The sequence below is a fragment of the Taudactylus pleione genome, unplaced genomic scaffold, assembly GCF_031769625.1.
Source record: "Taudactylus pleione unplaced genomic scaffold, aTauple2 ptg001441l, whole genome shotgun sequence".
Taxonomy (NCBI): Eukaryota; Metazoa; Chordata; class Amphibia; order Anura; family Myobatrachidae; genus Taudactylus; species Taudactylus pleione.
This window is the reverse complement of record NW_028285840.1, coordinates 852,215-878,526: the sequence shown is the minus strand read 5'-3', so window position 1 is coordinate 878,526 and position 26,312 is coordinate 852,215. Positions and strand designations below refer to the sequence as shown.

Here is a 26,312-nt window from a genome sequence, read left to right as displayed (position 1 = left end):
CTGAGAGCATAATAATATGAGAAAAGGAGAAATTATAAGGACGACACTGGAAATGATAAATAATAAAACTCCTCTAAGTCCGCAGTGAACATTAAGGTGACAGTAATGTAGATTCTCCGCTCCGCTAGTAACAGGTACTCTGTATTATTACACTATTCCTGGTCAGTAAGTAAAATCTTGCATTCCCCATGAATTAAGCCAGATATATTATTACTCACAGTTTTATATAATAATATTATGGAATTGATCAGCATGTACACAGATCATACACATACATACAGATCATACACATACATGCGGCACACAGATCATACACATACATGCAGCACACACACAGATCATACACATACATACAGATCATACACATACGTGCGGCACACAGATCATACACATACATGCAGCACACACACAGATCATACACATACATGCAGCACACAGATCATACACATACATGCGGCACACAGATCATACACATACATGCGGCACACAGATCATACACATACATGCGGCACACTGATCATACACATACATGCAGCACACACACAGATCTTACACATACATGCAGCACACAGATCATACACATACATGCGGCACACAGATCATACACATACATGCGGCACACAGATCATACACATACATGCAGCACACACAGATCATACACATACATGAAGCACACACACATATCACACACATACATACAGCACACACACACATCACACACATACATGCAGCACACATACAGATCATACACATACATGCAGCACACAGATAATACACATACATGCAGCATGTACACATCACACATATATGCAGCATGAACACAGATCATACACATACAAGCAGCACACTCACAGATCATACACATACATGCAAGCACACAGATCATTCATATACATGGATATCACACACAGATAATACACATACATGCAGCACACTCACATGTCATATACACATACATGCAGCACACCCACATATTATATACACATGCATGCAGCACACACACAAATCATACACATAAATGCAGCACACCCACATATCATATACACATGAATGCAGCACACACAGAACATGCATACATACATGCAGCACACCCACATATCATATACACATGCATGCAGCACACACACAGATCATACACATACATGTAGCACACAGATCATACATATACATACAGATCATACACATACATGCGGCACACAGATCATACACATACATGCGGCACACAGATCATACACATACATGCGGCACACTGATCATACACATACATGCAGCACACACACAGATCTTACACATACATGCAGCACACACACAGATCACACACATACATGCAGCACACACACATCACACACATACATGCAGCACACATACAGATCATACACATACATGCAGCACACAGATAATACACATACATGCAGCATGTACACATCACACATACATGCAGCACACTCACAGATCATACACATACATGCAGCAAGCACACAGATCATACATATACATGGATATCACACACAGATAATACACATACATGCAGCACACTCACATATCATATACACATGCATGCAGCACACACACAAATCACACACATAAATGCAGCACACCCACATATCATATACACATGAATGCAGCACACACAGAACATGCATACATACATGCAGCACACCCACATATCATACACACATGCATGCAGCACACCCACATATCAAATATATACATGAATATATGCAGCACACAAATAATACACATACATGCAGCATGTACACATCACACATATATGCAGCATGCACACAGATCTTACACATACAAGCAACACACTCACAGATCATACACATACATGCAGCACACAGATCATACATATACATGGATCACGCACACAGATCATACACATGCATGCAGCATACTCACATATCATATACACATACATGCAGCACACACACATATCATATACACAAGCATGCAGCACACACACAGATAATACACATAAATGCAGCATACCCACATATCATATACACATACATGCAGCACACCCACATCATACACATACATGCAGCACACCCACATATCAAATATACACATGCATGCATCATGCACACGTCACACACACACACACACACACACACATATATGCAGCATGCACACAGATCAAACACATACAAGCAGCACATACACACGTAAATATAAATATAGGACACAGATCAAGCACATACAAGCAGCACACACAGATCATACACATGCATGCAGCCCACACACAGTACATACATGCAGCACACACACAGATCATACATATACATGTAGCTAACACAGATCATACACATATATATATATATATAGCACACACATATACATACATGCAGCACACACAGATCATACACAAAGATGCAGCACACACATGAGGCAGACACTTCATACACATACATGCAGTACACACACATACATGAAGTAGACAGGTTATATACATACATGTAGCACAGATATCGTACATACATCCAGCACACACAGATCATACACATACATGCAGCACAGATTATACATATAAGCAATCACAGTTCTTACACATACAAGTAGCATGCACAGCTCATACTCATACATGCAACACACATTTATGTTAAGTCCACATACATACAGCTCACACACAGATCACACATACATGCAGCACAGAGATCAGACATGCACACCCAAATATAAATCATACATATACATGTAGTATAAACAAAGACCATACACATACATGTAGTACACACAGAAATCATGCACATACAGGCAGCATTTACATAGACCATGCACATATGTGCCATGGAAATGTACAGTCCAGACTCACTGTGTCGGGTCAGATTGAGTAGTGGCTACATGTGTAGTATGTTTGGGGGAACAATGTCTATAATTGCAGCAGAAACCTTACGGTCATTCCTATGACCAAGGCCTGCAGTATGTGGGATAGAAGGTCCTCTAGAGGGAACGTCTCCAGCTCCATGTGAACTAAATGATTCTGCAAATTAAGTATTAGTAAGTGGATGAAGGATCCCTATGGGAGATTCTCTTTTCAAGAGCACTTGGATGGCGTTGTATGTCTATGGTGCTAATGTACATATAAATGAGTAGTGAATTGCTGGTTAATGTTCTCTATCCTCGGTCGAGGGTCAGAGCGGGAGGGGACACCTCATTTCCGCGGGTTCTGTATACAATTATTATACCTGAGAACTGCAGATAATACCGGAAATAACGTACTGGGGAGCGGTTACCATCATACCGCCATTGCGCACAGACTTACGTTACCATGTCCTGTAAAATCGCCATTCTGTGTCTGCGCTGCCACCTTGATGCGCTGTTACTTTGACTACACCCATCGCCATTTATACGTATTTCTGGGACAACCAGTCAATGTCATGTCACTATTAGTACATGTCTGTGGTGTATATGCTTTGTAATATTCCCATGCACAGCGCTGATGAGCCCCCATGTGTTTCTGCTGTATAGAATCCAGCATCGTCTTCAACAGAGAGAAGAGTAAATTGCTGTCCCTGCTGGACAGGGGTAACCGGTGGCTTCATCCTCCTCGATACAGCCGCTCCGTCACCATGGTAACCGGCCTTCTGTGCAAACAGCACTACCAAATAACCTGAAATTATGCCACGTAGGGTGGGGGGGGGGGAGCGAGGCCGGTCTCTGGAAAGCCTTTATTGTGAGGTGCAGCTCCGCTAATCCCTGCAAATGTGACACTCAGAGGCTTCCAGGCCAGGAAAGTCACCCCCTTGTCACAGGCCCCATGCTTCTCCAGAGCTTAATTAGGACTCTCTGCCTTTCTCCTACCCCTCTAATTAACATGCCGAGGACTCAAGACAAGCAAAATAATGCATTCAGACAGTTTACAACAGGCCCACCGGCCTCATTAGCAGATTGGGGAGGAGGAGAGATAAAGGTGAAATATGGAGACGGAGATAAAGGGAGAACAACATGGCCGACATAGGGGGGCTGCCTGGGATTGCATATGGGGGATTTCTACAGAAGTGGGAAAAAGGGAGTTTGGCCCCCGTAACCTCAGCCTTTGAGAACCAATCATTTTTTTTTACAACCGCTTTCCATTGATCAAAGCCAGAGAGAGAGAGAGAGAGAGACCTTGCTCGGCAATAGCAGCCGATGGTGGATGACGGTTCAGCAGCCTTCGGAGGCTGGTAGCTGTTTTCAGACTAGGCCTTTGCGAAGTCCGGGAGAGGGGGAGGGGTGTTTTGTCTGACAGATTTTAATCTCTCCTTTCTTGACAGATTCTATTCTTATGCCAACTAAGTTTCAGCGATTGTGTCAAAAGGAGCATTTGGCTGTGATCCAGGGGCGCAGCGGGGGCTGGGGGTGAGCGGACTTGTCAGGCTCTGCCTGTGAAATTGAAAGAAACATCTTCATTTTTCACTTTTTCAGGCTTCTATTCAAGTTCAGAAGTGAAAGAATAAAAGTAATTTTGCACATTTGTTTCTTCCCCTCTTTGTGGAAACAAAACCGCGATCTGCGCTGAGTGGGAAGCGCCTCGCTCTACACCCGGCTATTCCACAGCATGTGAAAACTTACAGCGGACTGTCCCACACAGCCATTCACCCGCCATAACGTCCTACACCAGCTGCTTATAGCGTCATTCATCCGCCACGGTGTCACTCACTCGTTACAGAAGTCGCTCATCCGCCAAAGCATCACTCACCCCTTACAGAAGAGTCACTCATCCACCAGCATCACTCACCCATCCACCAGCATCACTCACCCCTTACAGAAGAGTCACTCATCCACCACAGCATCACTCACCTGTTACAGAAGAGTCACTCATCCACCACAGCATCACTCACCTGTTACAGAAGAGTCACTCATCCACCACAGCGTCACTCACCTGTTACAGAAGAGTCACTCATCCACCACAGCGTCACTCACCTGTTACAGAAGAGTCACTCATCCACCAGCGTCACTCACCCGTTACAGAAGAGTCACTCATCCACCAGCGTCACTCACCCGTTACAGAAGAGTCACTCATCCACCAGCGTCACTCACCCGTTACAGAAGAGTCACTCATCCACCACAGCGTCACTCACCTGTTACAGAAGAGTCACTCGTCCACCAGCGTCACTCACCCGTTACAGAAGAGTCACTCATCCACCAGCGTCACTCACCCGTTACAGAAGACTCACTCATCCACCAGCGTCACTCACCCGTTACAGAAGACTCACTCATCCACCAGCGTCACTCACCCGTTACAGAAGAGTCACTCATCCACCAGCGTCACTCACCCGTTACATAATAGTCACTCATCCACCAGCATCACTCACACGTTACAGAAGAGTCACTCATCCACCACAGCGTCACTCACCAGTTACAGAAGAGTCACTCATCCAGCACAGCGTCACTCACCCGTTACAGAAGACTCACTCATCCACCAGCGTCACTCACCCCTTACAGAAGAGTCACTCATCCACCAGCATCACTCACCCGTTACATAATAGTCACTCATCCACCACAGCGTCACTCACCCGTAACAGAAGAGTCACTCATCCACCACAGCGTCACTCACCTGTTACAGAAGAGTCACTCATCCGCCAGCGTCACTCACACGTTACAGAAGAGTCACTCATCCACCACAGTGTCACTCACCTGTTACAAAAGAGTCACTCATCCACCACAGCGTCACTCACCTGTTACAGAAGAGTCACTCATCCGCCAGCATCACTCACACGTTACAGAAGAGTCACTCATCCACCACAGCGTCACACACCTGTTACAGAAGAGTCACTCATCCACCAGCGCCACTCACATGTTACAGAAGAGTCACTCATCCACCACAGCGTCACTCACCCTTTACAGAAGTCACTTATCCACCACAGCGTCACTCACCCGTTACAGAAGAGTCACTCATCCACCACAGCCTCACTCACCTGTTACAGAAGTCACTCATCTGCCAAAGCATCACTCACCCTTCACAAAAGTCACTTATCCATCACAGCGTCACTCACCTGTTACAGAAGTCACTCATCCATTACAGAAGTCACTCATCTGCTACAGAAGAGTCACTTATACACCACAACATCACTCACCTGTTGCAGAAGAGTCACTCATCCACCACAGCGTCACTCATCCATTACAGTAGAGTCACTCATCCACCACAGCGTCACTCACCTGTTACAGAAGAGTCACTCAACTGCTACTTAGAGAGTAATTCAGCAGCCACAGCGTCACTCATTCACCACAGCATCACTCATGCGTTACAGAAGAGTCACTTATCTGCCACAGTGTCACTCACCCATTGCAGAAGAGTCACTCATCCGCCAAAGCGTCACTCACCCGTTACATTAGAGTCACTCATCCACCACTGCGTCACTCACCCGTTACAGAAGAGTCACTCATCCACCAGCATCACTCACCCATCCACCAGCATCACTCACCCCTTACAGAAGAGTCACTCATCCACCACAGCGTCACTCACCTGTTACAGAAGAGTCACTCATCCACCACAGCGTCACTCACCTGTTACAGAAGAGTCACTCATCCACCACAGCGTCACTCACCTGTTACAGAAGAGTCACTCATCCACCACAGCGTCACTCACCTGTTACAGAAGAGTCACTCATCCACCACAGCGTCACTCACCTGTTACAGAAGAGTCACTCATCCACCAGCGTCACTCACCCGTTACAGAAGAGTCACTCATCCACCAGCGTCACTCACCCGTTACAGAAGAGTCACTCATCCACCACAGCGTCACTCACCTGTTACAGAAGAGTCACTCGTCCACCAGCGTCACTCACCCGTTACAGAAGAGTCACTCATCCACCAGCGTCACTCACCCGTTACAGAAGACTCACTCATCCACCAGCGTCACTCACCCGTTACAGAAGACTCACTCATCCACCAGCGTCACTCACCCCTTACAGAAGAGTCACTCATCCACCAGCATCACTCCCCCGTTACAGAAGAGTCACTCATCCACCACAGCGTCACTCACCTGTTACAGAAGTCACTCATCCACCACAGTGTCACTCACCTGTTACAGAAGAGTCACTCATCCACCAGCGTCACTCACCCCTTACAGAAGAGTCACTCATCTACCAGCATCACTCACCCGTTACAGAAGAGTCACTCATCCACCACAGCGTCACTCACCTGTTACAGAAGAGTCACTCATCCACCACAGTGTCACTCACCCGTTACAGAAGAGTCACTCATCCACCAGCGTCACTCACCCGTTACAGAAGAGTCACTCATCCACCACAGCGTCACTCACCTGTTACAGAAGAGTCACTCGTCCACCAGCGTCACTCACCTGTTACAGAGGAGTCACTCATCCGCCAGCATCACTCACACGTTACAGAAGAGTCACTCATCCACCACAGCGTCACTCACCCGTAACAGAAGAGTCACTCATCCACCACAGCGTCACTCACCTGTTACAGAAGAGTCACTCATCCGCCAGCGTCACTCACACGTTACAGAAGAGTCACTCATCCACCACAGTGTCACTCACCTGTTACAAAAGAGTCACTCAACCACCACAGCGTCACTCACCTGTTACAGAAGAGTCACTCATCCGCCAGCATCACTCACACGTTACAGAAGAGTCACTCATCCACCACAGCGTCACACACCTGTTACAGAAAAGTCACTCATCCACCAGCGCCACTCACATGTTACAGAAGAGTCACTCATCCACCACAGCGTCACTCACCCTTTACAGAAGTCACTTATCCACCACAGCGTCACTCACCCGTTACAGAAGAGTCACTCATCCACCACAGCCTCACTCACCTGTTACAGAAGTCACTCATCTGCCAAAGCATCACTCACCCTTCACAAAAGTCACTTATCCATCACAGCGTCACTCACCTGTTACAGAAGTCACTCATCCATTACAGAAGTCACTCATCTGTTACAGAAGAGTCACTTATACACCACAACATCACTCACCTGTTGCAGAAGAGTCCCTCATCCACCACAGCGTCACTCATCCATTACAGTAGAGTCACTTATCTGCCACAGTGTCACTCACCCATTGCAGAAGAGTCACTCATCCGCCAAAGCGTCACTCACCCGTTACATAAGAGTCACTCATCCACCACAGCGTCACTCACCTGTTACAGAAGAGTCACTCAACTGCTACTTAGAGAGTAATTCAGCAGCCACAGCGTCACTCATTCACCACAGCATCACTCATGCGTTACAGAAGAGTCACTTATCTGCCACAGTGTCACTCACCCATTGCAGAAGAGTCACTCATCCGCCAAAGCGTCACTCACCCGTTACATAAGAGTCACTCCTCCACCACTGCGTCACTCACCTGTTACAGAAGAGTCACTCGACTGCTACAGTGTCACTCATCCATTACAGAAGAGTCACTCACCTGTTACAGAAGAGTCACTCATCCACCACAGCGGTACTCACCTGTTACAGAAGAGTCGCTCATCCACCACAGCGTCACTCACCTGTTACAGAAGAGTCGCTCATCCACCACAGCGTCACTCACCTGTTACAGAAGAGTCACTCATCCACCACAGCGTCACTCACCCGTAACAGAAGAGTCACTCATCTACCATAGCGTCACTCATCTGTTACAGAAGAGTCACTCATCCGCCAGCGTCACTCACCCGTTACAGAAGTCACTCGTCCACCAGTGTCACTCACACGTTACAGAAGAGTCACTCATCCACCACAGCGTCACTCACCTGTTACAGAAGAGTCACTCATCCACCACAGCGTCACTCACCTGTTACAGAAGAGTCACTCAACTGCTACTTAGATAGTAATTCACCGGCCACAGCGTCACTCATTCACCACAGTGTCACTCATCCGTTACAGAAGAGTCACTCATCTGCCAAAGCGTCACTCACCCGTTACATAAGAGTCACTCATCCACCACTGCGTCACTCACCTGTTACAGAAGAGTCACTCAACTGCTACTTAGATAGTAATTCACCGGCCACAGCGTCACTCATTCACCACAGTGTCACTCATCCGTTACAGAAGAGTCACTCATCTGCCAAAGCGTCACTCACCCGTTACATAAGAGTCACTCATCCACCACTGCGTCACTCACCTGTTACAGAAGAGTCACTCATCCGCCTCAGAATCACTCACCAGCTGCAGCATCACTCACCCGCTACAGAGAGCCACTCATCTGCAACTTACAGTGAAATTCACCCACTACAGTGACACTCACCCAGCACAGCGTCAGTCACATACTTAAAGTGTCTCTCACCTGTTACGTAATTCAAGAATACTTAACTTTGTCAAGAGCATCCAACCGCCCTAATACTTGTATACGGGGTGGCCGCCTTTTTGTGGGCGGAACCAATAAGGGCACAATGAGCCAACATATGATCTCTCCTATTCTTATATTTTATCTCTGTATCCAGTTATCCTAATGATCTGAGGGGCTGTATTCTCAGGAATATCGTTTCAGCCTGAACTTGGGGCATTCTCCTCTCTATAGGCGATAGCAGCTCATTAACTAGACATAATAGATCTGTCACCGGCTTATATAATATCAAGCATTAACCGGCCTGTTCTTTCCTTACATACATATCCGTAATGACAGAGGGGAGACTATCAGACATACTGACGCTGTGATGTCATAGTCTGCTGGATGACACATCAACGGCTTTAATTAATGTCACCTGTGACTCCACACGCCGCTATATGATCGAGATCCAGCTGATAACACAAAAGTTTCCCTGATTCTATAGCAGCGTCTCCTCAATCTACAGGTGAGACGCAGAAATACACAATCACACCACGGCAAACTCACCCCAGATGACGGATGTACAGTCCAGCGCAATTCTGCCGTCGCTGTGGTAGAATCCATTAAGGTTTCTAGAAAAGGAAACAGGAGAAACATTAGTGTCTGAAGATGCGGAATTAGTACAGAGGTAGGTAACTGGTGGCACTACAAGTCCCAGGATGCCATGGCAGACAAAGGTTGATTAGTACTCTATTAAACCAGTAACAGGTGATACATTGTACATTAACGTATCACATATACATTATATTTATAAAACGTATTCCCATCTTATGTTCTACGCATATCTCTACATGATTCAGCAGCGCCTAATGTTCGATGCAGGGATGAATTAAAAGACCCAATTTATCACATTATAACTAATGACCATCCATCTAGGCAAGAAAGCTCCAGTAAGACTGCGAGACTCCCAGCACCCCTTGATATGAGGCCAGTAACACTGTGAAACCCCCTGTCCCCGCCTCAGTATGAGGCCGGTAACATCACAAGACCCCCAGTTCCCCCTCAGTATGAACCCGGTAACACTGCGAGACCTCCAGTCACCCCTCAGTATGAGGCCGGTAACACTGCGAGACCTCCAGTCACCCCTCAGTATGAGGCCGGTAACACCACAAGACCCCCAGTTCCCCCTCAGTATGAACCCGGTAACACTGCGAGACCTCCAGTCACCCCTCAGTAGGAGGCCGGTAACACTGCGAGACCTCCAGTCACTTCTCAGTATGAGGCCAATAACACTGCGAGACCTCCAGTCACTTCTGAATATGAGGTCAGTAACACTGCGAGACCTCCAGTCTCCCGCTCAGTAGGAGGCCGGTAACAGTGAGACCCCCAGACACCCCATCAGTATGAGGCAGGTTACACCTTGCTAGACCTCCAGTCACTTCTCATTGTGAGGCAAATAACACTGTGAGACCTCCAGTCACCCCTCAGTACTGGGCCAGTAACACCACAAGACCCCCAGTTCCCCCTCAGTATGAACCCCGTAACACTGCAAGACCTCCAGTCACCCCTCAGTAGGAGGCCGGTAACACTGCGAGACCTCCAGTCACTTCTCAGTATGAGGCCAATAACACTGCGAGACCTCCAGTCACTTCTGAATATGAGGTCAGTAACACTGCGAGACCTCCAGTCCCCCGCTCAGTAGGAGGCCGGTAACAGTGAGACCCCCAGACACCCCATCAGTATGAGGCAGGTTACACCTTGCTAGACCTCCAGTCACTTCTCATTGTGAGGCAAATAACACTGCGAGACCTCCATTCACCCCTCAGTACTGGGCCAGTAACACTGCAAGACCCCCAGTTATCCCTCAGTAGAAGAACTAAATAGAACACATTAACGGGAACCACTTTCTAATTTTCTTGCAGGAGATTAATGTCTATATGAGAAATTGAGGCCCTTCGGGCACCTGCTGACTGTTCCTTCCTTTATGATACGTTATTTGCATCCTCTGCACAGATCGCTCCACACACGGACTCTCGGGATAAACAGATTATTACTGGGAAAATAAAGGGGACAGAACCGGTCACTGCATCGCGGTTACCAAACACATACAGAGGTTTATTCTTCAGTCATTGCATCATCCCAGGCCCCCGTCCCTCTCAGCATCCTGCTACATCCGCCTCTCATAATCCATACATATTCCTCATTCCCTCACACAGGAAGTACGCGGTATGGAGGGCGCACTTCACAGGACAGGTACAGTATAGGGATATACCTATATAGGGATAGGGTACCCTTACCCGTGGGTGGGGGGCACTGTGGCGATCCATCACACAGGAAGTACACGATATGGAGGGCGCACTTCACAGGACAGGTACAGTATAGGGATATACCTATATAGGGATAGGGTACCATTACCCGTGGGGGGCACTGTGGCGATCCATCACACAGGAAGTACACGGTATGGAGGGCGCACTTCACAGGATAGGTACAGTATAGGGATATACCTATATAGGGATAGGGTACCATTACCCGTGGGAGGGGGGCACTGTGGCGATCCATCACACAGGAAGTACACGGTATGGAGGGCGCACTTCACAGGACAGGCACAGTATAGGGATATACCTATATAGGGATAGGGTACCATTACCCATGGGGGGGGGCACTGTGGCGATCCATCACACAGGAAGTACACGGTATGGAGGGCGCACTTCACAGGACAGGTACAGTATAGGGATATACCTATATAGGGATACGGTACCATTACCCGTGGGGGGCACTGTGGTGATCCATCACACAGGAAGTACACAGTATGGAGGGCGCACTTCAGAGGACAGGTACAGTATAGGGATATACCTATATAGGGATACGGTACCATTACCCGTGGGTGGGGGGGGCACTGTGGTGATCCATCACACAGGAAGTACACGGTATGGAGGGCGCACTTCACAGGACAGGTACAGTATAGGGATATACCTATATAGGGATAGGGTACCCTTACCCATGGGTGGGGCACTGTGGCGATCCATCACACAGGAAGTACACGGTATGGAGGGCGCAATTCACAGGACAGGTACAGTATAGGGATATACCTATATAGGGATAGGGTACCATTACCCGTGGGGGGCACTGTGGTGATCCATCACACAGGAAGTACACGGTATGGAGGGCGCACTTCAGAGGACAGGTACAGTATAGGGATATACCTATATAGGGATACGGTACCATTACCCGTGGGTGGGGGGGGCACTGTGGTGATCCATCACACAGGAAGTACACGGTATGGAGGGCGCACTTCACAGGACAGGTACAGTATAGGGATATACCTATATAGGGATACGGTACCATTACCCGTGGGTGGGGGGGGCACTGTGGTGATCCATCACGCAGGAAGTACACGGTATGGAGGGCGCACTTCACAGGACAGGTACAGTATAGGGATATACCTATATAGGGATAGGGTACCCTTACCCATGGGTGGGGGGCACTGTGGCGATCCATCACACAGGAAGTACACGGTATGGAGGGCACACATCACAGGACAGGTACAGTATAGGGATATACCTATATAGGGATAGGGTACCATTACCCATGGCGGGCACTGTGGCGATCCATCACACAGGAAGTACTCAGTATGGAGGCCGTACATCACGGGACAGGTAGAGACATGCCTATATAGGGGATAGGGTACCATTCCCCGATGGTGTACCGTGTCCGAACATGCAATGATCCATCACACGGGAAGTACACGGCTGCTCCCAGTGCACCAGGAAAGGTAGATGGCAACTTCTACGGCAAATAAACTGGTACAACCCAAGTACAAATTGCAGATTCAGCGTAATGGAACGTGGTGGGAGGAAGAGCCGGCGGCACTTGTAGCGGAATCTTTTTTACGTAGATTTGTGACCGATTTAGTCGCACACAGACGTACCAGTACAGCAAGTCCCAGTGGTCACTTCTTGTCACTTTAGCTGTGTGAATAAGACAATTTTTTTTTCTAAAATTACGCTTTCCATAGCAAAGTTGCAGGGACCCTGGCGCACTGAGAGCAAGGGTGTACGAGGGCATATCTGTGTGATCACAATGCCAGCACTTTCCCTAATGCAGTACAATAATGTGTCACACAGGATTACACACAGATACAACCCCGATCCCAGGAGATGACAATCTAGAGAGAAGAGAAATTCTGCGCGTTATTAGGAGCTGAATCTGGGAATTAGAGGGTAAAGGTTTTATTATGTCAGCAGCTCTCAGCATTAATGAGTAGGGGGGAGGGACGCTACTCTTCTCAGGCCCTCTGTAAACCCAACTAGGAAACAAAACAGACCTGTGGAGACCTCCACCAGCCAATCATCAGGCTGGAGGGGGACAGAGTTCAGGCCCCCATACATCAGCAACTGTGCAATTTGCAATCGATGGTGTATAAAAATCTTTCCCTTTTTCAATTGATTGTGGCAATTCTGCAATCGATTGAAAAAGGGAAAGATTTTTATACACCATCGATTGCAAATTGCACGATTGCTGCAATCAATTGCTGATGTATGGGGGCCTTTAGATCATATTATAATCATGATCACAGGACGTGCATTTAGTGGAGGACCTCGTATTGCCACCAGAGCAGCACTGTCTGGAGAACCAAGAACCAACATTCAGGCTGCACCCCCATAGACGGTGTTAGCACAGCTATAACCAAAATCAGAGTGGGCTTATTCCTTTTCAGCACTCATGAAGCAAGTGCAAGCATTAACCTGCTTCCACTCTGCGGAATGCCCACCCTCGCACAAGGCTACCCCGGAATCCCACATGGTTTTTCTAAGATTCCCTGAAAAGTCACCTCTTCAGGCAGCTTATTATATTCCTAAACTACCTCCTTAACCCGCTCACCAAGCTATTCTACCCAGTTACCTCCCCTCTTTTCTATTCCACCTGATTATGCCCCTCTATGCTGTCCTACCAAAATGAAAAACACTCTACATTTTACACAGTTCACACAAAACTTACAGGTGTTCTCTTTCAATCAAACAACTCTCTCAACCACAGACCAATATAGTTGTGTGACCAGTTGTCCTTCCTTGGACGACTTCTGTTGTTAGGTACTATCCACTGCATACCGGGAACACACCACAATTACCTAGCGCTTTGGAGACGGTCGCCTAGCCATCACAATTTGGCACTTGTCAAAGTCACTCAGATCCATAATGTTTGCCCATTTTTCCTGCTTCCAACACATCAACTTCAAGAACTAAGGGAGCAATTCAATTGTCTTACCGCACCCTATCTCCTGTCTAAAGTGTTGGGAGATCGAGGTGCGATATTCAACTGTTTTTGGGCACCCATGCATAAATGGCATGTCGCGCCCGAATAGACAGGGTTTCCCAGTCTGAATTCCTGCTTTTGGCGCCCAAACTCCCGACTTATCGCACATTTCTGCTCGCCGGGCCGGGGGCTGTGAGCAGAAATGTGTGCTCCCGCGGCTGTACACGCCCGAACAGAAAACAATGGAATCGTCCCGAGTGTCCACTTCCTGCCCAGTAAATCCCCCTTCGAACTTGACAGGTGCCATTGTAATGAGATAATCAATGTTATTCACTGTCAGTGGTTCTAATGTTTTTGGTTGATAGGTGTATATTATCTGCAGCCATCCATATGGCAGCGTGCAGGGAAACACAGCTACGCCTTTTAATGCCGATATAACTGTAGTATGTAGAGAACATTCACATTTCCAGTTATGTGACGTAAATGGTAAGAAAATCAGGTTTATTTTCAGGAATTGCTGAGTGCCAGCCCCCATCTTATCCGTATCTATTGCTACTATCCGATCGTCGGCTCTTTTACAGTCAGACATCGATGTTTCCCCAGGGAGACGGGGGCAGAGAGGAGTTAATGGAAGGCAGAACATATTATCCCAGCAGGCGAGGGTCTCTCCCCCGCTGGCACATGCTCATTCTGTCCCTGCTATTGATTAAGGCCAGAGGAGGGATGGGGATTGTATGGCACCGCAGTCTGGATAAGCCACATAATCAATACATTGACAAAATGAGAGGGGCGGCTGTCACACGGGCTGTCTTACCATTGCCAGGAGCACAGGGACAAAACATCCAGACTGCTACACTGACCACGGACGTCAGCAACACATATGCTCCGCTCAGACACGTTGGGATAAGGGATGCTCTGCATATACGTACTGGGATAAGTGTCGCTCTGCAGACACACGCTGAAACATGGGGTGCTCCGTACATACTGTTCACACTGAGACATTGGACGCTCTGCAGATATCTGCTGGGACATGGGACGCTCTGCACATACATGCTGGAATAGGGGTCGCTCTGTATATACGTACTGGGATAAGAGATGCTCTGCAGATATCTGCTGGGACATGGGACGCTCTGCACATACATGCTGGAATAGGGGTCGCTCTGTATATACGTACTGGGATAAGAGATGCTCTGCAGATATCTGCTGGGACATGGGACCCTCTGCACATACATGCTGGAATAGGGGTCGCTCTGCATATACGTACTGGGATAAGGGTCGCTCTGCAGACACACGCTGAAACATGGGGTGCTCTGTACATACTGTTCACACTGAGACATTGGACGCTCTGCAGATAGGAGCAGGGACATGGGACGCTCTGCACATACATGCTGGAATAGGGGATGCTCTGCATATATACGCTGGGATAAGGGTTGCTCTGCAGACACGCTGAAACATGGAGTGCTCCGTACATACTGTTCACAGACATTGGACGCTCTGCAGATATCTGTTTGGGACATGGGACGCTCTGCACATACATGCTGGAATAGGGGTTGCTCTGCATATATTTGCTGGGATAAGGGTCGCTCTGCAGAGACACGCTGAAACATGGGGCGCTCCTTACAGACTGTTCACATGGAGACATTGGACGCTCCACAGATATGAGCTGGGACATGGGACGCTCTGCACATACATGCTGGAATAGGGGACGCTCTGCATATATACGCTGGGCAAAGGGTTGCTCTGCAGATATTTCAATCTGTATATAAAGGGCTACAACGTAGCGGGCGCAGCTTTTTTTCATTCCAAGTTCCGTTGTGTTTCATATACAGACTCATTCGCTCACAAAGTGTCACATATCGCATTACTCAGCGCAGTCTGCTGGTGCGTCCGAATCACATCGTATCGCAACTTAGATGCATTTTGGGCAAAAAAAAAAGACGCCAGTCGCTAGCAGAGTAACGCGGGACATGGCGGCTCACTCACACCAGGCAAGTCGCGTTGCGTGGCGTATTGAGGCTAGATGTATGAGAACACATCTGTATCATTACACCTCCAGGCCGCTCTGCCTCCGGGTAATGATAACTGGCCACCACCATGGTCAAAGTCAATAAGGACATTCTATCTCCCCTATCACATGCATAAACCAGGGGCTTCCTTCCATAAGGTCAGATGGACTGACAGTTCCCGGATACTGGGCCTGATTCAGAGCCGGACGCTATTTGTGGACGGTCGTTCAGGAAAAGGGGTGGCTATTCAAATGAACCGTTCGCTCTTTGCGGTCTGTTCACGCCTCCATGTCTGAACGAGCGAACAAAACATGCGGTTGTTTTTTGGATAACTACGCCCCCTGGCCGCTCGCATCCTACGTCATGTCCGCTATTTATTAGATTCATCGAGTACATCGACCAGCGTATGAACTGCTCACTATTCTTGTGGTTGGTTTTTCCTACCACAATCTTGCGAGCAGTTCTGACTATAAAGTAACCCAGTGACGTGGTCAGTGACGCTGCTGTATTAATTATGCACACCCATAAAACGCCTGTTTTGACCTTTAAGCACGCCTGCGTTCGGATCTCCACTCCCCGTTTTCAAGCACCTTCCCCTGTTACCACCCACATAGGCCTCCTCCTGTCACTCAAAATAGCAGGCATTCGCTATTTAGCGAACAAACGATTTTCAGCCGCACTGACTGGTTCGCGCATGAGTATTAAAATCCGTACGCATGCGCAGTTGGGCAAACATCGCTCGGAACGAACGAGCGGCCGCTTACGAACAGCTCTGAATCAGGCCCACAGTCCTCAATGTGAGAGATCTGCTGTGCAATCCAGGCCTCCTGTATGCTACGGTTACTAGCCCTTCCTGAGGGCCATAATGGGCGATAGCGGAGGACACGTTGCACAGGAGAACACGTCGTTACGGCTGTATTTCTGTTTGGATAAATCAATCATTAAAGCTGTGCTAGCAATGACAACGTAATCCGCTTCTACATGTTCCGAGCGCAGTAACTACACATGGGAGGAATAGGTGCAACACACTTCACATGTTCACTGCAGCTTTAATGGCGCTCAGTGGGTCCCATTTGGGGTCTGTCCGCCAGCTATTTCTTCCCTCAGCAGAGGAATTTTCCTGGCCCAGAGCGGGATCCTCATAAGGCATCTTGGAAGGAGAATTCGGGTCCATATCCAAGAAGTCCCCAGCGCCCCATGAAAAGAGCATTCCACAGGCGAAAGCCAAAGCCTGAGCAGTGCGTTACACCGAGGACCGGGTGGGCCCAACTAATAGCTGTGGGGCAGAACACGGGGAGGTACCCTCCCCGGTGCTGGGCATTGTCGGAATGTAACACACAGATACGCTGCCAGCCACATCCAGACTGGACCATGTAAATGAATACATAGGGGCCTATTTGTGACATATCCCCGGAAAACCCCCTTTTTGGGGGGATACCTGCATATATAGCTATCACAGCAATGTATGACGGAGGGGTCGCAGCAGATTTCTCTGATATCTGCTACAGCCCCTCTATTCCGATAGCAGCCGCAGCCCCTATAGGGGTCAGTAGGCCGCACATGGGGGATCCTGATAGAGGAGTGAAGAGACCTCTCGAGCCCGTTCCTGCATTTGGTATTTGATACATTCGGGATGTATATAATTTCTTCCCGCCGCGAACAGTGGTGATAAGAAATTATAATTATCGGGTCTGAAATCCGAAAACCGATACACGTGCCCCATGGAATTGCGTCTTCCGTGGAACACCTAGGAGTATATTTATTAAAGTGTGGATTTATAGAAGTGGAGATGTTGCCCATAGAAACCCACCAGATTCTACTAAACATTTATCTAGCACTTTCTAGAAGATAATATCTACAATCTGGTTGGTTGCTATGGGCAACATCTCCACTTCTAAAAACCTGCACTTTAGTAACCATACCCCCTAGACATAAAGCCGGGTACACACTAGACGATAGGTCGTCTGATCCGGCGGATGAAAGCCTCATATCGGGAACATCGTCTAGTGTGTACCTGCTATGTTGCTGACGACGCGCGTTCGCCGTGGCGGACCTGCATGCGATGGTGTTAGCTGTTAGCGGGGGCCATGCTTTCAAATGCAACATGGCCCCCCACCGTCGTCCCCGGTACTTGCCAATACAGGCACACTAGCCGGGTCCCGCTGCTGCCGATGTCGTACAAGCTAGACATAGTCTAGTGTGTACCCGGCATGAAAGTTGGTACATTTAAGACAGCGTCTCTTAGCAACCACGTTCCTACCCCCGGCTCTGGTGCCATCACCTTACTGGCAATACCTGCACACACCAGTCACCAGCACGCCATGCAGGCAGAGGAGCGGTCACATTGCTGTGCAAGATTTGGCACAGATACTGATCAGGTCTCTTCATCCCCAATAAAACCACCTACGCAACTCCCCAGGCACAGCTTACAAACGTGTCGTCGCACACACATGCTGCGTGATTATCGCATGACTTCTGTATAACTGTATAACCTTATAATGAGAGATATAATCTGTCAGATGGAGGTAATCTCTCAGCAATTATCTGCACGCAGTATTTGTATGACTGCTATCTGGGATGCCACCAGTACAGATGGGTGGATGTCATATGATATTTACATGAAATTAAACGTGTGACATGTATCAGTCTTCCGCAGAGCGGACCACAGACCTGCACAATAATGGAGGCCCTGGGCCAACGCAGAGCATTTCTGCCCTGGAGGGCTCTGCACTGTCCAGACCTGTGCAGAGCCCTCCAGAATTATTCCCCCATTACTCCACGTATCTGCTGCTTGATGAGAAGAGGAACCGCTGCAGACCATGCTATATAAATGTTCCTGTTAGAGGACCCATGCCGATACTAGAGGTGTTCCTTACCCAGCTACCTATAGATGACCCCCTCCGTCAATGTAAATATGGCGGAGAGCGGAATACGTACAACGAGTAAAATAAAAGACAATTTTCTGGAGCTGCCCTATAAACACCTAAATCTCAGAGAACGTGTGAAGATCAGGTCACATTAGAGGCTTTCGGCTTTGTGGCGATATAATAAGAGTAGGTGCCATTATTGTGAGGCCGAGACTAAGGAAGGGAGGACAGCGCCCAGGGGAATCCTACCCTGTGCCTACTTACCATCCTGTACAGGAGAGCTCACACTCTACACTACCCTACCAGTGCCTACTTACCATCCTACTGTATAGTACACAAACTACCCTACCAGTGCCTACTTACCATCCTACTGTATAGTACACAAACTACCCTACCAGTGCCTACTTACCATCCTACTGTATAGTACACAAACTACCCTACCAGTACCTTCTTACCATCCTACTGTATAGTACACAAACTAACCTACCAGTGCCTACTTACCATCCTACTGTATAGTACACAAACTACCCTACAGTGCCTACTTACCATCCTACTGTATAGTACACAAACTACCCTGCCAGTGCCTACTTACCATCCTACTGTATAGTACACAAACTAACCTACCAGTACCTTCTTACCATCCTACTTCCTACTGTATAGTACACAAACTAACCTGCCAGTGCCTACTTACCATCCTACTGTATAGTACACAAACTACCCTACCAGTGCCTACTTACCATCCTACTGTATAGTACACAAACTAACCTTCCAGTACCTTCTCACCATCCTACTTCCTACTGTATAGTACACAAACTACCCTACGAGTGCCTACTTACCATCCTACTGTATAGTACACAAACTACCCTACCAGTGCCTACTTACCATCCTACTGTATAGTACACAAACTACCCTGCCAGTGCCTACTTACCATCCTACTGTATAGTACACAAACTACCCTACCAGTGCATAATTACCATCCTACTGTATAGTACACAAACTAACCCACCAGTACCTTCTTACCATCCTACTTCCTACTGTATAGTACACAAACTACCCTACCAGTGCCTACTTACCATCCTACTGTATAGTACACAAACTACCCTACCAGTGCCTACTTACCATCCTACTGTATAGTACACAAACAACCCTACCAGTGCCTACTTACCATCCTACTGTATAGTACACAAACTAACCTACCAGTGCCTACTTACCATCCTACTGTATAGTACACAAACTACCCTACGAGTGCCTACTTACCATCCTACTGTATAGTACACAAACTAACCTACCAGTGCCTACTTACCATCCTACTGTATAGTACACAAACTACCCTACGAGTGCCTACTTACCATCCTACTGTATAGCGCACAAACTAACCTACCAGTGCCTACTTACCATCCTACTGTATAGTACACAAACTAACCTTCCAGTACCTTCTTACCATCCTACTTCCTACTGTATAGTACACAAACTACCCTACCAGTGCCTACTTACCATCCTACTGTATAGCGCACAAACTAACCTACCAGTGCCTACTTACCATCCTACTGTATAGCGCACAAACTAACCTACCAGTGCCTACTTACCATCCTACTGTATAGCGCACAAACTAACCTACCAGTGCCTACTAACCATCCTACTGTATAGCGCACAAACTAACCTACCAGTGCCTACTTACCATCCTACTGTATAGCGCACAAACTAACCTACCAGTGCCTACTAACCATCCTACTGTATAGCGCACAAACTAACCTACCAGTGCCTTCTTACAATCCTATTGTATAGTACACAAACTACCCTACCAGTGCCTACTTACCATCCTACTGTATAGTACACAAACTAACCTACCAGTGCCTACTTACCATCCTACTTCCTACTGTATAGTACACAAACTAACCTTCCAGTGCCTACTTACCATTCTACTGTATAGTACACAAACTAACCTACCAGTGCCTACTTACCATCCTACTGTATAGTACACAAACTACCCTACCAGTTCCTACTTACCATCCTACTGTATAGTAAACAAACTACCCTACCAGTGAATACTTACCATCCTAATGTATTGTACACAAACTAACCTACCAGTACCTTCTTACCATCCTGTCCAACAGAGCTCACACTCTACTCTCACACTAACCTACCAGTGCCTACTTACCATCCTGTACAGGAGAGCTCACACTATACACTCATACTAACCTACCAGTGCCTACTTACCATCCTGTACAGGAGAGCTTACACTCTACACTCACACTCACCTACCAGTGCCTACTTACCATCCTGTCCGGCAGAGCTCAAACTCTACACTCACACTAACCTACCAGTGCCTACTTACCATCCTGTCCGGCAGAGCTCACACTCTACACTCACACTAACCTACCAGTGCCTACTTACCATCCTGTACAGGAGAGCTCAAACTCTACACTCACACTAACCTACCAGTGCCTACTTACCATCCTGTCCGGCAGAGCTCACACTCTACACTCACACTAACCTACCAGTGCCTACTTACCATCCTGTCCGGCAGAGCTCACACTCTACACTCACACTCACCTACCAGTGCCTACTTACCATCCTGCTCATTTGATTAAAGTGCATTGTGAGAAAACAATTGCCAGTCCCATATTAACGTTTCCATAACTGTCAGTAACACAAGTAGCAGAAGCACTATTGCTGCCATTCATCTGATGAGTGACAGATCGGAGACTACCGGTCAGTGACCGGACTATAGATTATATGTGACCTGAATACTAATTCACAAGGAGCCATATCAATGCATGCTGCCCTGGCTAATCCTCTCATTATCCCACAGCAGCTGTGAGCTCTAGTACTGGGGTAGACACACAGGATTATGGGTGATCATGTGACATTGACTACTGCTACCGACCCCGTCATGTTCCCTGCACCCCTTACATCTATATTATGTATGCACGGGCTGAATGACTGTTTCTGGATACGGTAGAAGACAGAGAAAACCTTTTCAATAGTGTTGTGCAATTGAGTTGAACAAAGTGAAGTAAAGTTGAGATGTCAGAATCTAGAAACCTTAGCATGTTATACGGAGAGCTCTGCAACCAAGACGTAAAAGAGAGCAACAAGCACTGGAAAGGTCTAGAACCCCACAGCAAACTCTAGACAGTTCAATAGATCATGCAGTGAGCTCTGGAGAGTCCTAAAGTCCTGCAGCGAGCTCTGGAGAATCCTATATAACCCTGCAGCAAGCATTGGAGAATCCTATAGTCCTGCAGCGAGCTCTGGAGAATCCTATAGTCCTGCAGCGAGCTCTGGAGAATCCTATATAACCCTGCAGCAAGCTCTGGAGAATCCTATATAACCCTGCAGCAAGCTCTATAGAATCCTATAGCACTGCAGCAAGCACTGGAGAATCCTATAGTCCTTCAGCGAGCTCTGTAGAGTCCTATAATCCTGCAGCGAGCTCTGTAGAGTCATATAGTCCTTCAGCGAGCTCTGGAGAATCATATATAACCCTGCAAGCAAGCACTGGATAATCCTATATTACTGCAGCGAGCACTGGAGAGTCCTATAGCCCTGCAGCGAGCACTGGAGAGTCCTATAGCCCTGCAGCGAGCACTGGAGAGTCCTATAGCCCTGCAGCGAGTACTGGAGAGTCCTATAGCCCTGCAGCGAGCACTGGAGAGTCCTATAGCCCTGCAGCGAGCACTGGAGAGTCCTATAGCCCTGCAGCGAGCACTGGAGAGTCCTATAGCCCTGCAGCGAGCACTGGAGAGTCCTATAGCCCTGCAGCGAGCACTGGAGAGTCCTATAGCCCTGCAGCGAGCACTGGAGAGTCCTATAGCCCTGCAGCGAGCACTGGAGAGTCCTATAGCCCTGCAGCGAGCACTGGAGAGTCCTATAGCCCTGCAGCGAGCACTGGAGAGTCCTATAGCCCTGCAGCGAGCACTGGAGAGTCCTATAGCCCTGCAGCGAGCACTGGAGAGTCCTATAGCCCTGCAGCGAGCACTGGAGAGTCCTATAGCCCTGCAGCGAGCACTGGAGACCACTGGAGAGTCCCAGAATTTAATAAATATAAATATATATATATATATATATATATATAGCCAGTTCTGGAGTTACATAACCGTGTAGCAAGACCCTTGAGTGAGCTCCAGGGAAATATATAAAATAAATATAAAGTCACATAGGCTTTATAGCAGTCAAAACGTAGTTAGAACATACAGTACATCGAACAGCCTCTTCTTTAAATCCTTGGACAGCACTGATGTACGGCAATTACCTGCATTGTATCTACCATTTCTGTATACCTCCCAAATTTCATGCAACTGAGGACGCAGGAGCAAAAGAGGCTGAGAGAGAAGGCTCACTGAGTGCAGGACGGCCTCCGCTCCCTGCTACTCACCACCGACTGCCCTACCCTCACCCCATGTCCTGGTCCTGCCTAGTCTGTCATCTTACTGCTGCAGGTTGTTCCTAGATACAGTACGTCACTTTACACTGTTACTGTGTATATCCCATGTGCAACGCTGCAGAATTATAATGATCATAACAATGAAAAAGGAAGTCGTTAGAGTTTATAATCTTATGGGGGTATGATGCTGGCAATCATCACACGCATTCATATATATACAGGCAGGAGAATTGCAGATTTATGTACTTCTATATTTCCAAACCGTGCAGACGTGTTCTGTAAATGACACCCTCAGTAATGGGAGTAACTGCAATTACTCAGCACAAACAGCAGGAGAACAACATAGGACACAAATCAGCTCTCTATTTGTACTCTCTATACAATGTAACGACTATAAGAACCAGTTATACATACCCCAAATACGGATACAAAGTCTTCATTCTAGCACCCTGCACCTGTCACAGCGCGTGCAGTTCCCATTTCCTGCCTGGGGTGTCGCTCTCTGATCTGGTGCTTCTAGCGCACAAACTGCGTAATGTCAGCAGTTTGCTGCATCAGCTGAGTGTGCTAGAAGCACCAGAGCAGAGAGCGACACCCCAGGCAGGATAGAGGAACTGCACGGGTTGTGACATGTGCAGGGTGCTAGAATGAAGACTATTATTATTGCATGTAACAGAATCTAGAAATGTGTGTGACACAGAATAACCCTATATATAGACGGGACTGTATATAACGTCCCTGCCATCGAGGATCCATTAGCTACGGTCCAGCATAAACTTTTATACTGGAACTGTCTTATTACTGCCCCTGCCTCCTGGGTACCATGTCACTTCCACCCACCACCCGGATATATACCACCCATACTGTGCCTGCCTCTCTGACACCATCTCCCTCACCCAACCGATATATACCTCTATTGTCTGTCACCTCCCCCGATATATAATCCTCATACTGTGCCTGCCTGCCTCCAGTTAATATCAAACTGAAATCTATCCCTGTCCACCCGTATAAATACCCCCAAACTGTGCCTAACCCTCACACACCCCTGTGACAAATACCCTCCTCCTGTTTCCCAATACTATCCCCCGATATCTACCCCCTCCCCCCCAAGACCCGACCCTGACTCTGCCTCTAATCTGCCCATCTACTAGGTTTTGTGCTGTTTCGTGTGAATTACAATTAGATGTATACAGGGATGTGTAATACAGTATATATAGTGGCACTGCAGAGCATCTCACCAGCTCCTCCTCTCTTTACTGGGGACATGTGGGGGTTTGCACAGGTCTGCCCTGTTCATTTACTTTATTGGAGAAACACAGATGGCGATTACTGCCGGCTCCCCCTCTCTCTTACACCTTAATGTGCTGGAGTAATAAATGCCGGCTTTGGGCAAATTAAATTTCATTCCCAGAAGGGAGAAGAGGCGGCAACTGGAATATCAACAGCTAACTGGGAAACGGCTGCAGAAATAAGTGATCGTATGCTGGAGCAAATGGGGAAGTAGAGGACCTTCTTCCTGCACATTGCATGTAACATGCATAGCACATATATACAACATGTATGTGGCAGGTAAAAGAGCACTTATAATACTGCTTCTGGAATACCACTGAGTACCAGCAACAGATGTGTCATACAGACGTGCCCTTACACATCTCTGTTGCACTCGCACTAAAAAGTCCTCTCGGTGCGCCAGGTGAGACTCTGCTAGCGTCGGGCTTCTTTTTTGCCGCGAATGCATCTAAAAGGAGCGTACACACCAGACGATATTTTGCACGATTTGGCCGATTTCAACGCATCCGAACGACAAATCATGCATATTATGTAGTGTCCACGAACGTACCCGCTAGTCGTCCGTCGTATCCTCAATCTCGTTAACGACCCCACTGGAAATCGTTAAGGACGCACGATAGGTTGTTGGTCAGATTGTACACTTTTATGCACCATATCGTGTCCTGGAGTACCGGGGGGAGTTCAAGGGAACTCGTTCACGACATTGCATCGTTTGAGAGTCGTCTAGTGTGTAGGCACCTTTAGTTGCAATGCGAACAGCAGACTGCGCTGATTGATTTGATATGCGACACCTGTATATCTGTGTGTGACTGAGTCTGTATATGAACCACACAGAAACAGAAGCACACAGATATACAAGTGTCGCATATCACATTAATCAGCACAGGCTGCTGGTGCGCCCTAGTCGTACTGCATTGTGACATAGACGCATTAAATGCCCGACACTAGCAGGGTAGCACGGGACCTGGAAGCTCACTCACGCCAGGCATGTCACGCTGTGTGGCGGTATTGAGGCTATATGTACTGTTCCTGCCTCCCCGGCACCCTCCCCTAATATCTATCCCTCCCCTACCCCAGCCTGATATGTACGCCCCATACCGTGCCTGCCTCCCCGGCACCCTCCCCTAATATCTATCCCTCCCCTACCCCAGCCTAATATATACGCCCCATACCGTGCCTGCCTCACTGGCACCCTCCACTGATATCTATCCCTCCCCTAATATCTATCCCTCCCTTACCCCAGCCTGATATATATGCCCCATACCGTGCCTGCCTCACTAGCACCCACCACTGATATCTATCACTTCCCTACG

The 26,312-nt window shown here is 47.8% G+C and overlaps 1 protein-coding gene across 7 annotated transcripts in view; it reads right to left on the bottom strand.

The window, feature by feature from the left end:
• Window positions 1-26,312, bottom strand: part of EPHB2 (EPH receptor B2) — a 262,683-nt gene that overhangs the window by 182,345 nt on the left and 54,026 nt on the right. For all 7 annotated transcript variants that reach the window (XM_088463735.1, XM_088463737.1, XM_088463739.1 and 4 more), the window contains exon 2: window positions 9,764-9,828. In XM_088463735.1, the coding sequence (XP_088319861.1) occupies window positions 9,764-9,828 (65 nt within the window). The remainder of the gene's footprint in view (window positions 1-9,763; window positions 9,829-26,312) is intronic.